This window comes from Nelusetta ayraudi, unplaced genomic scaffold (assembly GCF_046127955.1).
Source record: "Nelusetta ayraudi isolate G7.1 ecotype Tasmania unplaced genomic scaffold, CSIRO-AGI_Nayr_v1 ptg000013l, whole genome shotgun sequence".
Taxonomy (NCBI): domain Eukaryota; kingdom Metazoa; phylum Chordata; class Actinopteri; order Tetraodontiformes; family Monacanthidae; genus Nelusetta; species Nelusetta ayraudi.
Genome location: NW_027466063.1, coordinates 2,839,462 through 2,855,388, shown reverse-complemented (window position 1 = coordinate 2,855,388; position 15,927 = coordinate 2,839,462). Strand labels below are relative to the sequence as shown.

The window sequence follows — 15,927 nt, the reverse complement described above, 5'->3', positions numbered from 1 at the left end:
CATGAGCTCCGGCTCGGCTCGGCTCGGCAGGTGACCCGAAGGAAAAGAAGAGAGGAAGAAAAAAACCAAAGGGAATGAAACGGCGATAAATTTCAACTGTTTGTGTTTTGGCTCCCGCAGACAGCATGAAGAGTACGTGCTGGCTGACGATACAAGACAGCCGCTGCGAGGTCAACATCAACGGAGCCACGCTGAAGTCGGAGTGCTGCTCCACGCTGGGAGCGGCCTGGGGAAGCCCCTGCGAGCGCTGCGAGATCGGTCAGTGTCAACAATGGCAGATGGCCACTGGTTTTACTTAGCTTCCCACATTCATTCCTGCAAATACTTACATGACATAAATGGGAGACCATCTTCTCCATAATCATGCTTATGAAAACTCAGTAGGACATTAGCAGCATATTGGGGAGGTGGTGCCTTGGCCGGGGATTTATGAAGCTCCATTATCAGCAGATGATGAGTTCATCTGTCAAATGTCTCACTTGGCGTAATTTGTCCAAGAACTTATAAAGCTGCTATCATGACCATCATGTCAGTATTTAACAGCTCAAGTCACCGCAGTGTGTTCTGACAGAACATTAGCCGATGCTGCCAGCTCAGTGTCAGGATACATGTGAAACCATGAATTGCTTCAACAACCATTTGTAAGAACATAGGGTGAACACCACATGATATTTGGTCAACAATACAATCTTACACCCTCAAATACGACCTCCTGTCAAACTGCTGGAAGAACATGGAATTGCTGGATTGTTAAAAAAAAAAGTCTCAAACCTCTCGTCTCTCCCTCAGACACTGCCTGCTCTCGAGGGTTCGCCCGGATGAAAGGCCTCATCTGCGAAGGTAAAAAACGGTCGCGCGGCGACGCAAACGTACACAAACATTCCTTTCTAAAATGAAAAACGTCCTTTTTTTTACATTGCGATGCTCTTCAAAACCCCACAGACATCAACGAGTGCGAAGTGTTCCCCGGCGTGTGCACAAACGGCCAGTGCCTGAACACTCAGGGCTCCTTCCGCTGCGAGTGCGCCGAGGGCCTGACGCTGGACGGCACCGGCCGCACCTGCGTGGGTAAGGACAGAATAGAACGCCTAAGAGTTACACGCTTGCACACACCCAGCATTCACCGAGCCGCTCTTGCTCAGATCTGCGCAGTGAGCAGTGCTTCATGAAGTGGCACGAGGACGAGTGCGGCGAGCCGCTTCCCGGCAGGTACCGGGTGGACATGTGCTGCTGCTCGGTGGGTTCCGCCTGGGGCATCGACTGCGAGGAGTGTCCCAAGGCCGGCACGCTCGAGTACAAGTCCATCTGTCCCAGAGGGCCCGGCTTCGCCAACAGGGGAGACATTCTGACCGGCAGGCCCTTCTACAAAGGTACAAGTGAACTCCTGCTGCGTCGCCACATCTGCACTGAGCGCATATTAACAAAAAAAAAAAACAATGATTCCGTCCACAGACGTGAACGAGTGCAAAGTCTTCCAGGGTCTCTGCACCCACGGAAACTGCAGGAACACCATCGGAAGCTTCAAGTGCCGCTGCAACAGCGGCTTTGCTCTGACGGCGGAGGAGAGGAACTGCACGGGTGCGTGAGGGCGAGCGACTTCTCCTTAAAGTAGTTGCAACATCCGTACTGACACACGCAAACACATTGAAAAGAAAAAAAAAGAAAATTAGATAAAACTGACAAAATCACAAATATATGGGAATCGCTTTCAAAACAATGCAACCACATTCCCTTAGTCGAGTCCTGTGAGACGGGCTTTTTTTTTTTTGTAAAGCTGTTCCTGGTTTCGTCTTTCAGACATCGACGAGTGCCGCATCTCGCCGGACCTGTGCGGCCACGGCACCTGCGTCAACACGCCCGGCAGCTTCGAGTGCGAGTGCTTTGAGGGATATGAGAGCGGTTTCATGATGATGAAGAACTGCATGGGTGCGTGCGAAAGCACAGACAAAACAAAAAAAAGGACAAATTCCCACACCGCTCACGATCTTTCACTTACCGCGTTGTCTCTGTTCTCTCGGCCTGAGCAGACATCGACGAGTGTGAGAGGAACCCGCTGCTGTGCCGTGGAGGAAGCTGCCTGAACACAGAGGGAAGCTATGAGTGCGAATGCCCCCCCGGGCACCAGCTCAGCAGCGACGGATCGGCCTGTGAAGGTGAGTCAACTCATCAGACGGCTCGTGGAAGGACGTGGAGGACGCAGGGACAGAGGACTGCGCTGGGACTGGTTCCACTGGGGAGGGCGCTTTAAACTGGGGCCTGGGTCAGTGCAAGCATTTAGAGAGAGAGAGAGAGACAGAGAGAACAGAGAGTGAGAGAGAAATCCTGCAGGGCTCCACTTGTTGTTTGTTCTTTTTGTGGATGTGACCCGTTCTTTCTCTGTCTCTTTGAAGATAAATGGTAAGCTGAGTGAGACCGTCCAATTATATAGAGATGAAAAACAACATGCGGAGGGAAGGAGGACAGAATAGAAATGAACATTGCTCCTGACTGGTGTGTTCGGATGATACTTCAGTAAAACAGAGCAACAAAGCAACTGTTGCCAACAATAAAAAAAAAAGATATATTATATAGCTCATATAAATATGCCAGTTTACCCCAGAATATGTATTAATTACACTGTAATAACCAGTAATGTCACAGGACTGAATGCAAAAATGCATTCAAATGTGTTCAGCTGCATAATTAGTGGCAGATGAATCATATACACATTAAAAACTTAACATACATCCAATAGGAGTGAGCAAGAGAAATAAAACGAGTAACTGAGATGAGGCAGGAGTGCGCTGACTCCTTGCTGTAGTGGCCCCCTTGTGGCGGTGAGTGGTAATGGCCAGGAATTCACCAGCAGCAGCAGCGACTGACAAGCCTGTTTGGCCTCATTGAACAGGTTTTTTTCCTTGTTGTTCTATCAATTTAATAAAAATAAAAGAACTCCTTCCAACCAGCTGTCGTTGTTAACTCGTCCTGTCAGATGTCAACGAGTGTCAGCTGAGCGACAACCTGTGCAGGAACGGCCAGTGCGTCAACATGCCGGGAACCTACCAGTGCTCCTGTGACACTGGTTACCAGGCCACACCAGACCGCCAGAGCTGCGTGGGTGAGTCAGCAAAAAAAAAAAAAAAAAAAGAAAGAAAGAAAAGAAAAACGACTCTGGAGAATTCAGTTCTGGTCCACTTGAAGTTTTAACCGACCGAGACCTGGATGGATGCCTCACTGTAACTGTGGCCCTCTTTCGATGGCAGATATCGATGAATGCACCATTATGAACGGAGGCTGTGAAACCCACTGCACCAACTCAGAGGGCAGCTACGAGTGCAGCTGCAGCGAGGGCTACGCTCTGATGCCCGACCTCAGGACCTGCTCAGGTATTCACACAACTCTGCCAGCCAGGACAGAACGCCTCCAGACACATATAGCTCTTCTCATTTCATGTATATATATGTTAATGTATGTGATGGAAACCCTGTATGCATGAATATCAACAGCCTCTTTCTCTCCTACTTTTCTGTCGAATACTGCATTTTTTTTTTACACCTTATTAATTCAGCAGCATAGCGATGAGGTGACTCTTTGTACGATATGGGGGGGGGGCACAAATGCAAATGACTTTTTTTTATATTTATTGGTAATAGAAAAGAAAGAAAATATCAAAACTTAATTCGCCTACTTGACCTGGGTGTCTGGCATTGTCTTGCCGAAGCATTCAGTTTTTGACGGTGCACGTGCAAAAAAGCTAGAATGCTTGTTGGAAGTGGAAGGTGTCCAAAAACTTCTTTCCACCACTGAAATGTATCCGTCCTTTTTTTGTGCCTATCTGAATATTGTGAATATTCCGACTGTCCACCGCTGCACGCGCTACGCACACAACATGGTGTGACTGTATGTGTTTGCCGCTTGTGCCAGACATCGACGAGTGCGAGGAAACTCCCGACATCTGCGACGGAGGCCAGTGCACCAACATCCCCGGGGAGTACCGCTGCCTGTGCTACGACGGCTTCATGGCCTCCATCAACATGAGGACGTGTATCGGTGAGCTCCAAGCGGCACCCCTTTACCTGTCCTTAACCTCTGTGACCTGATCCGCGAGGTGGCGTCCGGGCCTCCTCAAGGGTCGACGACGCTAAGTTGAGTTGTGTCTTCGTCTGGCCAGATGTGAACGAGTGCGACTTGAACCCAAACATCTGCCTCCACGGCGACTGCGAGAACACCAAGGGCTCCTTCATCTGCCACTGCGAGCTGGGATACTTTGTCAAGAAGGGATCCACGGGCTGCACAGGTACACACGCTCACACACTCGCGCGCACACACACACAGAGTTTTGGGAAGAAATTAATAAGAAGGTTGGGATAAAATTGGTTCCAATTCTAAGTTACCTTATTAAAAATCTTACAGGATTGAAACTGTTTCAAAGTAATGTGACTGATTACATTTTAAAATTACATTTTATTTACATTTTCATTACTTTTCTAAATTTTGAATAAATGTGTTATAAGCGTTGAGCTTCCAGCAGCACTCAAAACAGAGAGAGACAATTCAACTGGCAGACGAGTGGTAGGGGGCGCTGCCAGGACAGGAGATTGACAGGAGAACCAATTAGAAGAAGAGCATCAAACTATCATCTGTGGAGGGAAACAGAAAAGAACAGTGCTTGTGCCAGGCTAATGCATGAGAAAACCATGCAAAAAAAAATTATAAAGCACAGCCTTTTTTTTTTGTAAAACTCACTAAGATCATGAATCATGAATAATTCCACAAGTAACTGTAATTTAATTAGACTTTTTCTCTTGTAGAGTAAAAGGGTAATTAGCTTTATTTTCTAATGAACTTACGTTACAACGTTACATGTTCCTGGTCACCCACCAACACTGCACACACACACACACGCACACACACACCAAACACCACTGGTGCCGGACCCCTGCCTGCTGTGTGTCTACTTGTTGAGAGAAGTCAGTCCAGCGTGCAGCAGCCGCAGCTCCGCACACTCGGTGGTTAATTCTGCCCTGTGACTCTCCAGACGTGGACGAGTGTGAGATCGGCGCCCACAACTGCGACATGCACGCCGCCTGCATCAACGTGCCCGGGAGCTTCAAATGCCGCTGTCGCGACGGCTGGGTGGGAGACGGCATCAAGTGTGTGGGTGAGTGGATCCCAACTGAAACCCTCGTCCTGGTTTGTTCCCTAAAGCAAATAATTAGACACAATCGAACCCCACATTTTCCATCAGGTGATTTAGTTTCAGCCTTTTTGGCTCCTGTTTCCCTCAGATCAGGACGAGTGCTCCGCCGAGGACCACAACTGCAACCTCAACGCGGACTGCGTCAACACGCCGGGCTCCTACAGGTGCACCTGCAAGGAGGGCTTCAACGGAGACGGCTTCTCCTGCTCCGGTGAGGAAATCCACACCGCAAACAAACCCACCGACCCGTGAAGAGGCCGGCCCGCTGACTTTGGTCGCTCCTGTGTGTGTGTGGTTTTCCAGACATGGACGAGTGCGCCGACAACGTGAACCTGTGCGAGAACGGCCAGTGTCTCAACGCCCCGGGCGGCTACCGCTGCGAGTGCGAGATGGGCTTCACCCCCACGGAGGACAGCAAGGCCTGCCAAGGTTGCCGCGCTCGCACCCAAAACCCAAAATTCAAGTCATACTTTGTCTCTATATAGCAAGTTTTCACCCTAATGTTCATGATGAGGTTTGTGAGGTCCAAATAAGACTTCACATGCACAAACACCCTCACGTTTAAAGATCAAGAAAGACACACACACACACACACACACACACACACACACTTGTTGGTTTTCCTATCTTGGTGAGGACTTTGATAGTGTCTTTTCTCACCTCAAACCAAAACCTTAAGTCGTACATTGTCTTTAAATACCAAGTTTTCACCCTGACATTTTTGATCAAGTGTGTGAGTGAGGACCTACTAAGACTCCCATGCACCAATGTCCTCAACAGTAATGCTAAACAAAGACACCTACACACACACCTACACGCACTCTTTGCTTCCTGGTGCCCTTCACTCATTTTGAAGTCGCTCTCTCCTCCTCCCACACAGACATCGACGAGTGCAATTTCCAGAACATCTGCGTGTTCGGAACGTGCCAGAACCTCCCGGGGATGTTCCGCTGCGTGTGTGACGACGGTTACGAACTGGACCGCAGCGGAGGAAACTGCACTGGTGAGTCCAGCAGGAACTTTAACTCTCTTTTAATGAAATACATAGAATGGCTACAATCATCTAAAGCCGCGATGAGCCTCCCACGCTTGTTTTCGGTGCGAGCTCACGTGTGTCACTGCCGACCGCAGACATCAACGAGTGCGCCGACCCGGTCAACTGCATCAATGGGCTGTGCGCCAACACCCCGGGCAGCTACCTGTGCAACTGCCCCGCCGACTTTGAGCTCAACCCCACCGGAGTGGGCTGCGTAGGTGAGTCGCCGCTCACAGCCAAATAGCTCTTGAGTTTACAAACCTTAAAAAGTGCAGCAGCAGAATGTGAGAGTGTCTCCCCCTCCGTCCCCTCCACCTCCTCCTCCAGACACCCGCGTTGGAAACTGCTTCCTGGACGTGCTCGCCCGCGGCGACGGAGGAATCTCCTGCAGTGCCGAGATCGGCGTGGGCGTGACCCGGGCCTCCTGCTGCTGCTCGCTGGGAGGAGCCTGGGGAAACCCCTGTGAACTCTGCCCCGCCCCCAACTCCAGTACGCAGTTTTTCAGTGTTTTTTTTTCACATCACTCGGCTATCGTGTTTTCTTTACTTTCATTAAAATCACGAGTAAGTATGTGTGACTTTTGAAATGGAAATGAAGATTCAAGCCGGTGTGTGTGTGTGTGTGTGTGTGTGTCTTCCCTGCAGCGGAGTACAAGACCCTCTGCCCAGGAGGAGAGGGATTCAGGCCTAATCCCATCACTGTCATATTAGAAGGTCTGTTTTCCCGCTCAAACCTAAACAGTGCAGCTGATGCCGCTTCAGCTTTAGCCGTCAGGTTCTGATTGAGACAACTCGTCCTCCAGACATCGACGAGTGCCAGGAGCTGCCGGGTCTGTGCCAGGGCGGGAACTGCGTCAACACCTTTGGCAGCTTCCAGTGCGAGTGTCCGGCAGGATACTACCTCAACGAGGAGACCCGCATCTGCGAGGGTGAGGAGGACAAGACGCAAGACCAAAATGCTTTTCCCACGGCCTCGTTCTTTACCTCTCGCCGTACTGACGCTTCACGTTTTTTTCGACTTGCAGACATCGACGAGTGCACTGCCCACATCGGCATCTGCGGGCCCGGCACCTGCTACAACACGCTGGGCAACTACACCTGCGTGTGTCCCCCTGAGTACATGCAGGTCAACGGAGGGAACAACTGCATGGGTGAGAGGAGGACTGCCTTCACTGTTTCTTCCTAGAAAAGAAGAAGAATAAAATGCTGCTGCCGTGTTCCTCGGCTTTGATCCTCCTCCTCTTCCTCCTCCTCCTTGTTGGCAGACATGAGGAAGAGCGTGTGCTACCGCCACTTCAACGACACGTGCGAGAACGAGCTGTCCTTCAACATGACCAAGAAGATGTGCTGCTGCGCCTACAACGTGGGCAAAGCCTGGAACAAGCCGTGCGAGGCCTGCCCCACCCCCGCCACCTGTGAGAGTCCACACACACCTCCTACACCAAGAGTCACCAACCGTTTTGAACCCGAGAGCTACTTCATGTGTCCTAACATTTCTACAAAGTACAATTGCAATTTGCAGGTGTTTCCATTGAATGGTGTAAAGATTCTCGTAAAAAATCTTGTCCCGTGATGCACAACTGCGATAATAGTGTTTCCGTTATACTTTTTGCGATATACCTCTATATCAGTGGTTCTCAAACTTTCTCTGTCCCCCATGCCCCCGCATCAGAAAGAAAATAGACCAGACGCCGAAATCGTTCCGCAGCTACTCGCGGAAAACCACCTCATGAGAGCGTCAAAACCTTTTAACATTTGAGATGTTTTTCGAAATTTAGCTGTTTCCATTACCAGTTTTTTATTGCGATATTTAGGTTTTGCGCAATTGTAGGGGTAATGGAAACGCAGCGACAGACCACATTAGTTCTCAAAGTTCTCAATAATTTTCAACAATGACTTAACAAGATTGAATTGAATTGAATTGAATTGAATTTTAGACACAGCTCAACAACTTGTGCTATTTTTCATACAAGCCTTCCAGCTCCTACATGCCTGTACTACACACATAATCACGAGTCTTTTCTTTTTTCACTTGTTTTTTTCTTTCACTAAATTCCCCCCTCTCTTGGTCTCCAGCTGAGTACCAGCTGCTGTGCGGTAACCAGGCTCCAGGCTTCATCATCGACATCCACACTGGGAAGCCAATTGGTGAGGACGCTGGGACCTGCCGGTTGCAAACGCAGGTCAAACTGGTGCCGGAGGAGGTCACCCCACTGAGGGACAACCTCTGCTGTGTGTTTGTGCAGACATCGACGAGTGTCGAGAGATCCCCGGAATCTGTGCCAACGGCGTGTGTATCAACCAGATCGGGAGCTTCCGCTGCGAGTGTCCCATGGGCTTCAGCTACAACAACATACTGCTCATTTGCGAAGGTAAAAGAAAGTTCAGGCCGCAGGCTCCTGTTACTGTCTTCCTCTTCATTGTGGTCCACTGTCTGGCAGCTGGGGACAATAACAGCAAGGGATGGGCCCAATATTTTTTGGGGGGGTTTGGGGGTGGGATGTGGGCTGAGGGAGAGGAGGGGCTGCTGAGCTAATTTTGTTTCCTGTCTCTTAAACTCAGACGCACTCAAACACACAAACAAGCTTCTTGAGGTCTGATGTGATCCTCCACGCTGTTGAAAAATTGCGTCTGTCACATATTGTTCCTGCAGCGCGTGCACACTGACACACACACACACACACAAACTCACATATTGGTTTCACTATCTTTGTGGGGACTGTGACTTTGACATTGAATTCAGTTCATTTTGAATTCTTTTCTCCACCCAAACCCTAAACCTGGACCTTTGACTCAACACTCAAGTCATACTTTGACACTTTGACTCTATATACCAAGTTTTCACACTGCACAAAAGTCCTCACAATAACAATCAAGAAAGACACACACACACACACACGTTGGTTTCACTGTCTTAGCGAGGACTCTTACTATGTAGGTGTATGTCAATGGCCTCAATACACCAGTTTTTTACCCTATATTTATGTTTTGTGAGGACCAACTAAGATTCACGTGCATGTCCTCTCAATAATGTTCAACAAAGACACACACACGCACACACACACATACACACACTCAGACACACACACACACGGCAATGACGTTAGCTTTATACACATGAATGATGCCCTTGCACAGGCCGGTGCAGTGGCTCTGAATGGGAGCCTTCAATCATCCAGAAGCTGCCAGCGACAGTCTGTGGCAGAGCCAAAACAGAGCCATTATGTTTCTTAAGCTCCTTCTTTTTCTTTTTTCCATTGTCCTGCTGCTCAGAAACGCCTGCGTGCTCTAAGCAGACAGTTATGGGTCTCCTGATTGATGTCCTCTCCTTGTTGTTGTTCTTCTTCTCCCTTCCTCCTGCGCAGACATCGATGAATGCAACAGCGGAGACAACCTGTGCCAGCGCAACGCCAACTGCATCAACATTCCGGGCAGCTACCGCTGCGAGTGCTCGCCCGGCTTTAAGCCGTCGCCCAACGGGGCCTGCGTGGGTGAGTCCCACGCCGTCTGAAATGTCAAACATGGGCAGCTCTTATTAATGATGTAGCGATTAGCATTTACATGAAGGGGTCTGACGAGGCATCTGGACCAACATCTGCTGCATGCTGAAAGAATTTGTAGATTCAGCTCGTCAAAATCAAACCTATAAATGTTTACAAGATAGTTCTATTCCAATATATACAAATCAAATTTACGAGGACTTATGAATGTTTCGTCTCTCTGTTTCCTTTTTCAGACCGCAACGAGTGCAACGAGATCCCCAACGTCTGCAGCCACGGAGAGTGTATCGACACGCAGGGAAGCTACCGTTGCCTCTGCCACAACGGCTTCAAGGCCACTGCGGACCAGACCATGTGCATGGGTGAGCTGTCACCACCAAACCACACTAACAGTAATAATCATGCACATCGGGGCCGCGTCACAGTCTCTCCTGATTCGCTCCGCTTCCTTTGAACCGTCAGACATCGACGAGTGCGACAGGCAGCCGTGCGGCAACGGCACCTGCAAGAACACGGTGGGCTCCTACAACTGCCTCTGCTTCCCCGGCTTCGAGCTCACGCACAACAACGACTGCATGGGTGAGAAATGCAAAATGTCAATGGGTGGCGGCGGCCGGGCGCGTCGCAGCAGCGGCAAATGAAAGCGAATCTCCGCTTCCCCTCAGACATCGACGAGTGCAGCGCCCTCCAGGGGCAGGTGTGCAGGAACGGACAGTGCATCAATGGGCTGGGCTCCTTCCAGTGCCTCTGCCACGAGGGCTACGAGAACACGGCGGACGGGAAGAACTGCGTTGGTGAGTGTGTGGAACACATTCGCTGCGTTAGATATTTGGAAATGGCATCTGGATTTTTTTTTTACATCGTCCGGTTCTCCCCAGATATCAACGAGTGCGTGAGTCTGCCCGGCACCTGCTCACCAGGAACCTGCCAGAATCTGGACGGATCCTTCAGATGCATCTGTCCTCCGGGCTACGAGGTGCAAAACGACCAGTGCATAGGTGAGACTCAAACACACACACACACACAAAGGCTCAGTTGGTAGAGGTTCCAATCCCGGCTCCAACTGTCCACATGTTGAAGTGTCCTTGGGTAAGACACTGAACGTTAATAATTGCTCCCCAATGGGTCTAGGCAGCGCCTTGCATGGCAACAGCCACCCATTGGTGTATGAATTTGTGTGTGAATGAGAGGCCATTGTAAAGCGCTTTGGGGTAGCGTGAAGGTGCTGGAAAGTGCTACATAAGTGCAGTCCATTTACCATTTAATTGCAACGGTTTTCCCTCCCAGATATCAACGAGTGCGAGGTGGAGCCCAACATTTGCCAGTTTGGCACCTGCACCAACACGCCGGGCAGTTTCCAGTGCACGTGCCAGCCGGGCTTCGTGCTCTCCGACAACAAACGCCGCTGCTACGGTAGGAAAAGCCATTGAATTTAGTGTAATCGACCTTGAATTTACCAGTCTGGCAACAAACATGATGCATTTGATGCCGAACACATCACGGAACATATGGCAATTTTTTGTTTTGTTTTGTGCGTCAGATACCAGAGAGAGCTTCTGCTTCACCAAGTTCGAAGCTGGAAAATGTTCCGTCCCCAAGGCTCTGAACACCACCAAGGCCAAGTGCTGCTGCAGCAAGATGCCCGGCGAGGGCTGGGGGCTGCCCTGCGAGCTGTGTCCACGAGAGACCGAGAGTGTGTATTTCTCTCTAGTGGCCTCACACACACACACACACACTGCTCTAATTAAGACATCCGTGAATTAATGGCGGTGACCTTTTCTCTCTGCGTCTCCAGCTGCTTTCGAGACACTGTGTCCCTATGGCCACGGAGCCCTGCCTGGACTGGGAGACGCCCGTGAAGGTGAAGACTCACACTTTGGGTTTAGCGGCCAGCGATGGAATCCCTTTGTATGTTTGCTTTTCTAACGCTTTCTCTGGTTCTCTGCAGATATGAATGAGTGTCTGGATAACCCAGGCATCTGCCAGAACGGCATCTGCATCAACACCGATGGATCTTTCCGCTGCGAATGCCCCTTTGGGTACAACCTGGATTACACTGGAGTCAACTGTGTCGGTGAGACAATCAAAATCACTCTTTTTATTTCAATTGATTTGAAAACTGGGGAGAAATGAACACATCTGCCACAGTGTTTCACTGCCCCTTCTGGGTTTTTTTTGCCAACATTTTAGTTTTTCTAAATGTGTTGAGATTTCCTCCACTCGTGTTAATCTTGCTTTCACCCTCCTCCAGACACTGACGAGTGCTCCATCGGAAACCCGTGTGGAAATGGAACCTGCACCAACGTGGTGGGAGGCTTCGAGTGCTCGTGCCAGGAGGGCTTTGAGCCTGGTTCCATGATGACTTGTGAAGGTCAGACCGCCTAACAGCCACAGCCACTCGCATTAGCAACACCTCACCTTAGCGTTTTTAAAAAAAAACAACTTTTGTTGTCTTCTCAATTCCAGACATTAACGAGTGCTCCCAGAATCCTCTGCTGTGCGCCTTCCGCTGCATGAACACTTTCGGCTCCTATGAGTGCATGTGTCCCGCTGGCTACGTGCTGAGAGACGACCAGCGCATGTGCAGAGGTGAGAGGACGCAGAGAGTCTCTTCAAACTGTTGGATTCAGTCGGTTGCGCTGGTACAAACTGTTTCTCCCGCCACCATCCAGACCAGGACGAATGCGCCGAGGGCCTGGACGACTGCGACTCCAAGGGAATGACCTGCAAGAACTTGATCGGCACCTTCATGTGCATCTGCCCTCCTGGCATGCAGCGCAGGCCAGACGGAGAGGGATGCATGGGTGAGTGAGGAGACCCTCGGACCCGGTCGATTCAAAACCTGTTGAATGTACACTTGGCCTGGACAATCAATCAATCAATCAATCAATTAACCAGTCAGTCAAGCAATCAATCAATCAATCAATCAATCAATCAATCAATCAATCAGTAACTCAATAAGTCAGTCAGTCAATCAGTCAGTCAATAAAATTCAATCAATCAATTTAAAGTGCAAAATCACAATGGTACATTGTCTCAATACGCTTTACAATAAAATTCAATACAATCATAACAGACAATAAAAACAGTAATAGAACAATAATGACGCACTTATGTCTCATCCACCAGATCTGAACGAGTGCCGCGCCAAGCCTGGCATCTGCAAGAACGGCCGCTGCATCAACACGGTCGGCAGCTACCGCTGCGAGTGCAACGACGGCTTCGAGGCCAGCTCCACCGGAACCGAATGTATCGGTAAGGATTGGCTGGCGGCGGGTTGAGTGGGTTGGGGCGTCGGGAGGAGGGGCTTCCAGCGAGCAAAGGCTTCGGCTCACCTTCCTGTCGCCTTCCCCGCCTCTCCAGACAACAGGAAGGGCTACTGCTACACCGAGGTCCTGCAGACCATGTGCCAGCAGGCGTCCACCAGCAGGAACAGCGTGACCAAGTCCGAGTGCTGCTGCAACGTGGGCCGAGGATGGGGCTCTCAGTGCGAGCTCTGCCCGTTGCCTGGCACCGTCCAGTACAAGAAGATGTGCCCGCTGGGACCAGGATACACCACCGACGGCAGAGGTGGGGAGCAAATCAATACTGGAAGCTAGGGCTGGGAGATCTTGTTTTGGGCGAGTTTTTTCTCTCTGAAAATTCCATTTTCGATTTCGATTTTCTTTGGTAAAACTACAAAAGACAATGGACAATAAAATATTTCAAATATCAGTGGTGGGGGAAACACATCCTGCAACTTCAGTTTTGTATTTCAAATTTCTTTCCAAATCAAAAGTGAATTGTGATTTTCATCTCATGCATCACTCATTTCCTGTTTGCCGACAGACATCAACGAGTGCCAGGTGTTGCAGGAGCCGTGTCGTAACGGCCAGTGCATCAACACCATCGGCTCCTTCCTCTGCCACTGCAACGTGGGCTACAAAACTGACTTCACATCCACTTCCTGCGTCGGTACGGCTCATCTCTGTCCTCTCTTCTCTTCTTCTTCTTTCATGTAACACGACTATGAACTGCCCTCTTCTGCAGCCTCCCAGCCTGGTCACATCCTGTCACCTGCTCTGATATTTCAGATATGGACGAGTGCGCTCTCTCTCCCAAGCCATGCAACTTCCTGTGTAAGAACACGGAGGGCAGCTACCTCTGCTCCTGCCCCAGAGGATACAGCCTGCAGCCTGACGGAAAGACCTGCAAAGGTAGGAGGAGGAGGAGGGGGGTTGACTCTTTTCTTTTTAACAAACTGTAGCTGCCCTGCGCTAGCTCAAGGTTGTCTGACTATGTATCGACCGGTCATCGAACCAAGTGTAGCGCTAAGCCTATGTTCCTCTTAGTTTTTTGTTTTTTTTACATTTCTACTTTCTTCCTACTTTCTCAACAGATATCGATGAATGTTCAACCAAGCAGCACAACTGCCAGTTCCTGTGCGTCAACACCATTGGAGGCTTCACCTGCAAGTGCCCCCCTGGCTTCTCTCAGCACCAGACCGCCTGTATCGGTGAGTGAGGCGTCTGAGGAGATCAGGGTTCCTCAGGCGAAGCTTTAGTAGAAACGCTGCCAGCATTTCTATCGTTTGCTGACTGCACGACTCAGTGGTGCGCTGATGCCTGCCACGCCACACCATTTTCCATAACTTCCAGATTTGAATTTTACAATGGCTAGAAATTCATCTGGAACTCAGTTTTCCATGCTTGTAAATTTCAAATTGAGTGCCTGCACTTTGCATTTAAAACTGGGTTCCTTTAGAGCAGCTTCATTGTTGGTCTTTCATCACAGTAAAAGCTTTCCATCAATGATGAGACCTCTCTCTCTATTCTCTCTGCAGACAACAACGAGTGCGCCGCCCAGAGCAGCGCGTGCGGCTCCCGCGCCTCCTGCGTCAACACGCCGGGAAGCTTCAACTGTGAATGCACCAAAGGTTTCTCACTGGACACCACCGGGATTGAGTGTGAAGGTGTGCGTTCGTTCCACTGGCACAGAGATCCTCGCAGGGTGTTCCTCACTGTTGCGTTTGGCGGAGCGATCTCACCCGCAGCTGTCATTACACACGAAGGAAAATAAAAAAGGCTGTATTTTTTAATTCCCCCTCAGATGTGGATGAGTGCGGCAGCAACCACCGCTGTCAGCACGGCTGCCAGAACATGCTGGGAGGCTACCGCTGCGGCTGCCCGCAGGGTTACGTGCAGCACTACCAGTGGAACCAGTGTGTGGGTGAGTCGGCTTGGCGCAGTCCGTCGGAATCTTCCTCCCCAGTTCCAGCTGGTCCCTCACGCAGGACGCGTTCTCCTTCCCTCGCTCTCCCGCAGATGAGAACGAGTGTCAAGGTGGATCGGTGTGCGGCTCCGCCTCCTGTTACAACACGCTGGGAAGCTTCAAGTGCGTGTGTCCTTCTGGCTTCGACTTTGAGCAAGGTGCCGGCGGCTGCCAGGACGTGAATGAATGCAGCACAGGTAGCAACCCCTGCATCTACGGCTGCTCCAACACCGACGGAGGCTACCTGTGCGGCTGTCCGGGAGGCTTCTTCAGAGCCGGACAAGGGTGAGGAAACACCCAAAAAAAAGGAAATGCCTGGTGTGTCACATTTGGGTATAGAGGAGAAAATACATGCATAGATGTATTTTTACATCTTTATATACATACATCTATGTATATATAAATATATATGTATGTACGTGTATTTATGTATACAAATATGTACACACACACTTAGGTTTGTAGAATGAGGCGGAAATACCTTGAATTTTGCAGGGCAATTCATTCTAATCAACAATATCTTATTTATTATTATTATTATTAATATATTACTACTGTGTATTTTTGATAGCTAAATTTAGGTTGACCACATACACACGCTACACCTGATTAAAAAATAACAAGCGTTTCGTTTTATTCGCAGTCTACCTTCCTACCACTAGGTGCTACTAAATCTTATAGAATGGGCCTTTGGTAAACCAAATAGTCGAAATTCACAAGTGCAAAGTGGCTGATCTCTGCTGGTGTCCCCCTCCAGACACTGCATGACGGGCTCCGGCTTCCCGGGCCAGTACGTGGAGGGCGGCGACGACGAGGACAGCCTCTCCCCGGAGGCCTGCTACGAGTGCAAGATCAACGGCGGAGGAAAGAACGGGCGCCACAAACGCAACACGGGTGAAAACGAGATCACGGAGGTGCGTCAGCCATTCCCGAAGTCGTAACCTCAACGCTTCGTCCCGTTTC

General features: G+C 50.0%; 1 protein-coding gene across 1 annotated transcript in view; it reads left to right on the top strand.

The window, feature by feature from the left end:
• fbn3 (fibrillin 3) overlaps positions 1 to 15,927 on the top strand; it is a 57,199-nt gene that overhangs the window by 38,304 nt on the left and 2,968 nt on the right. The window contains exons 20-63 of the mRNA XM_076022815.1: positions 121 to 258; positions 790 to 840; positions 943 to 1,068; positions 1,143 to 1,370; positions 1,453 to 1,578; positions 1,798 to 1,926; positions 2,028 to 2,153; positions 2,972 to 3,097; positions 3,243 to 3,365; positions 3,904 to 4,029; positions 4,151 to 4,276; positions 5,018 to 5,140; positions 5,268 to 5,390; positions 5,483 to 5,608; positions 6,060 to 6,182; positions 6,311 to 6,433; positions 6,543 to 6,704; positions 6,860 to 6,928; positions 7,018 to 7,143; positions 7,240 to 7,365; positions 7,480 to 7,629; positions 8,291 to 8,362; positions 8,461 to 8,586; positions 9,580 to 9,705; positions 9,951 to 10,076; positions 10,177 to 10,293; positions 10,380 to 10,508; positions 10,593 to 10,712; positions 11,002 to 11,127; positions 11,255 to 11,407; positions 11,510 to 11,575; positions 11,663 to 11,788; positions 11,966 to 12,085; positions 12,181 to 12,303; positions 12,387 to 12,518; positions 12,844 to 12,969; positions 13,078 to 13,284; positions 13,543 to 13,668; positions 13,788 to 13,910; positions 14,093 to 14,209; positions 14,537 to 14,665; positions 14,803 to 14,922; positions 15,018 to 15,249; positions 15,722 to 15,878. Coding sequence (XP_075878930.1) covers positions 121 to 258; positions 790 to 840; positions 943 to 1,068; positions 1,143 to 1,370; positions 1,453 to 1,578; positions 1,798 to 1,926; positions 2,028 to 2,153; positions 2,972 to 3,097; positions 3,243 to 3,365; positions 3,904 to 4,029; positions 4,151 to 4,276; positions 5,018 to 5,140; positions 5,268 to 5,390; positions 5,483 to 5,608; positions 6,060 to 6,182; positions 6,311 to 6,433; positions 6,543 to 6,704; positions 6,860 to 6,928; positions 7,018 to 7,143; positions 7,240 to 7,365; positions 7,480 to 7,629; positions 8,291 to 8,362; positions 8,461 to 8,586; positions 9,580 to 9,705; positions 9,951 to 10,076; positions 10,177 to 10,293; positions 10,380 to 10,508; positions 10,593 to 10,712; positions 11,002 to 11,127; positions 11,255 to 11,407; positions 11,510 to 11,575; positions 11,663 to 11,788; positions 11,966 to 12,085; positions 12,181 to 12,303; positions 12,387 to 12,518; positions 12,844 to 12,969; positions 13,078 to 13,284; positions 13,543 to 13,668; positions 13,788 to 13,910; positions 14,093 to 14,209; positions 14,537 to 14,665; positions 14,803 to 14,922; positions 15,018 to 15,249; positions 15,722 to 15,878 — 5,675 coding nt within the window. The remainder of the gene's footprint in view (positions 1 to 120; positions 259 to 789; positions 841 to 942; positions 1,069 to 1,142; positions 1,371 to 1,452; positions 1,579 to 1,797; positions 1,927 to 2,027; positions 2,154 to 2,971; positions 3,098 to 3,242; positions 3,366 to 3,903; positions 4,030 to 4,150; positions 4,277 to 5,017; positions 5,141 to 5,267; positions 5,391 to 5,482; positions 5,609 to 6,059; positions 6,183 to 6,310; positions 6,434 to 6,542; positions 6,705 to 6,859; positions 6,929 to 7,017; positions 7,144 to 7,239; positions 7,366 to 7,479; positions 7,630 to 8,290; positions 8,363 to 8,460; positions 8,587 to 9,579; positions 9,706 to 9,950; positions 10,077 to 10,176; positions 10,294 to 10,379; positions 10,509 to 10,592; positions 10,713 to 11,001; positions 11,128 to 11,254; positions 11,408 to 11,509; positions 11,576 to 11,662; positions 11,789 to 11,965; positions 12,086 to 12,180; positions 12,304 to 12,386; positions 12,519 to 12,843; positions 12,970 to 13,077; positions 13,285 to 13,542; positions 13,669 to 13,787; positions 13,911 to 14,092; positions 14,210 to 14,536; positions 14,666 to 14,802; positions 14,923 to 15,017; positions 15,250 to 15,721; positions 15,879 to 15,927) is intronic.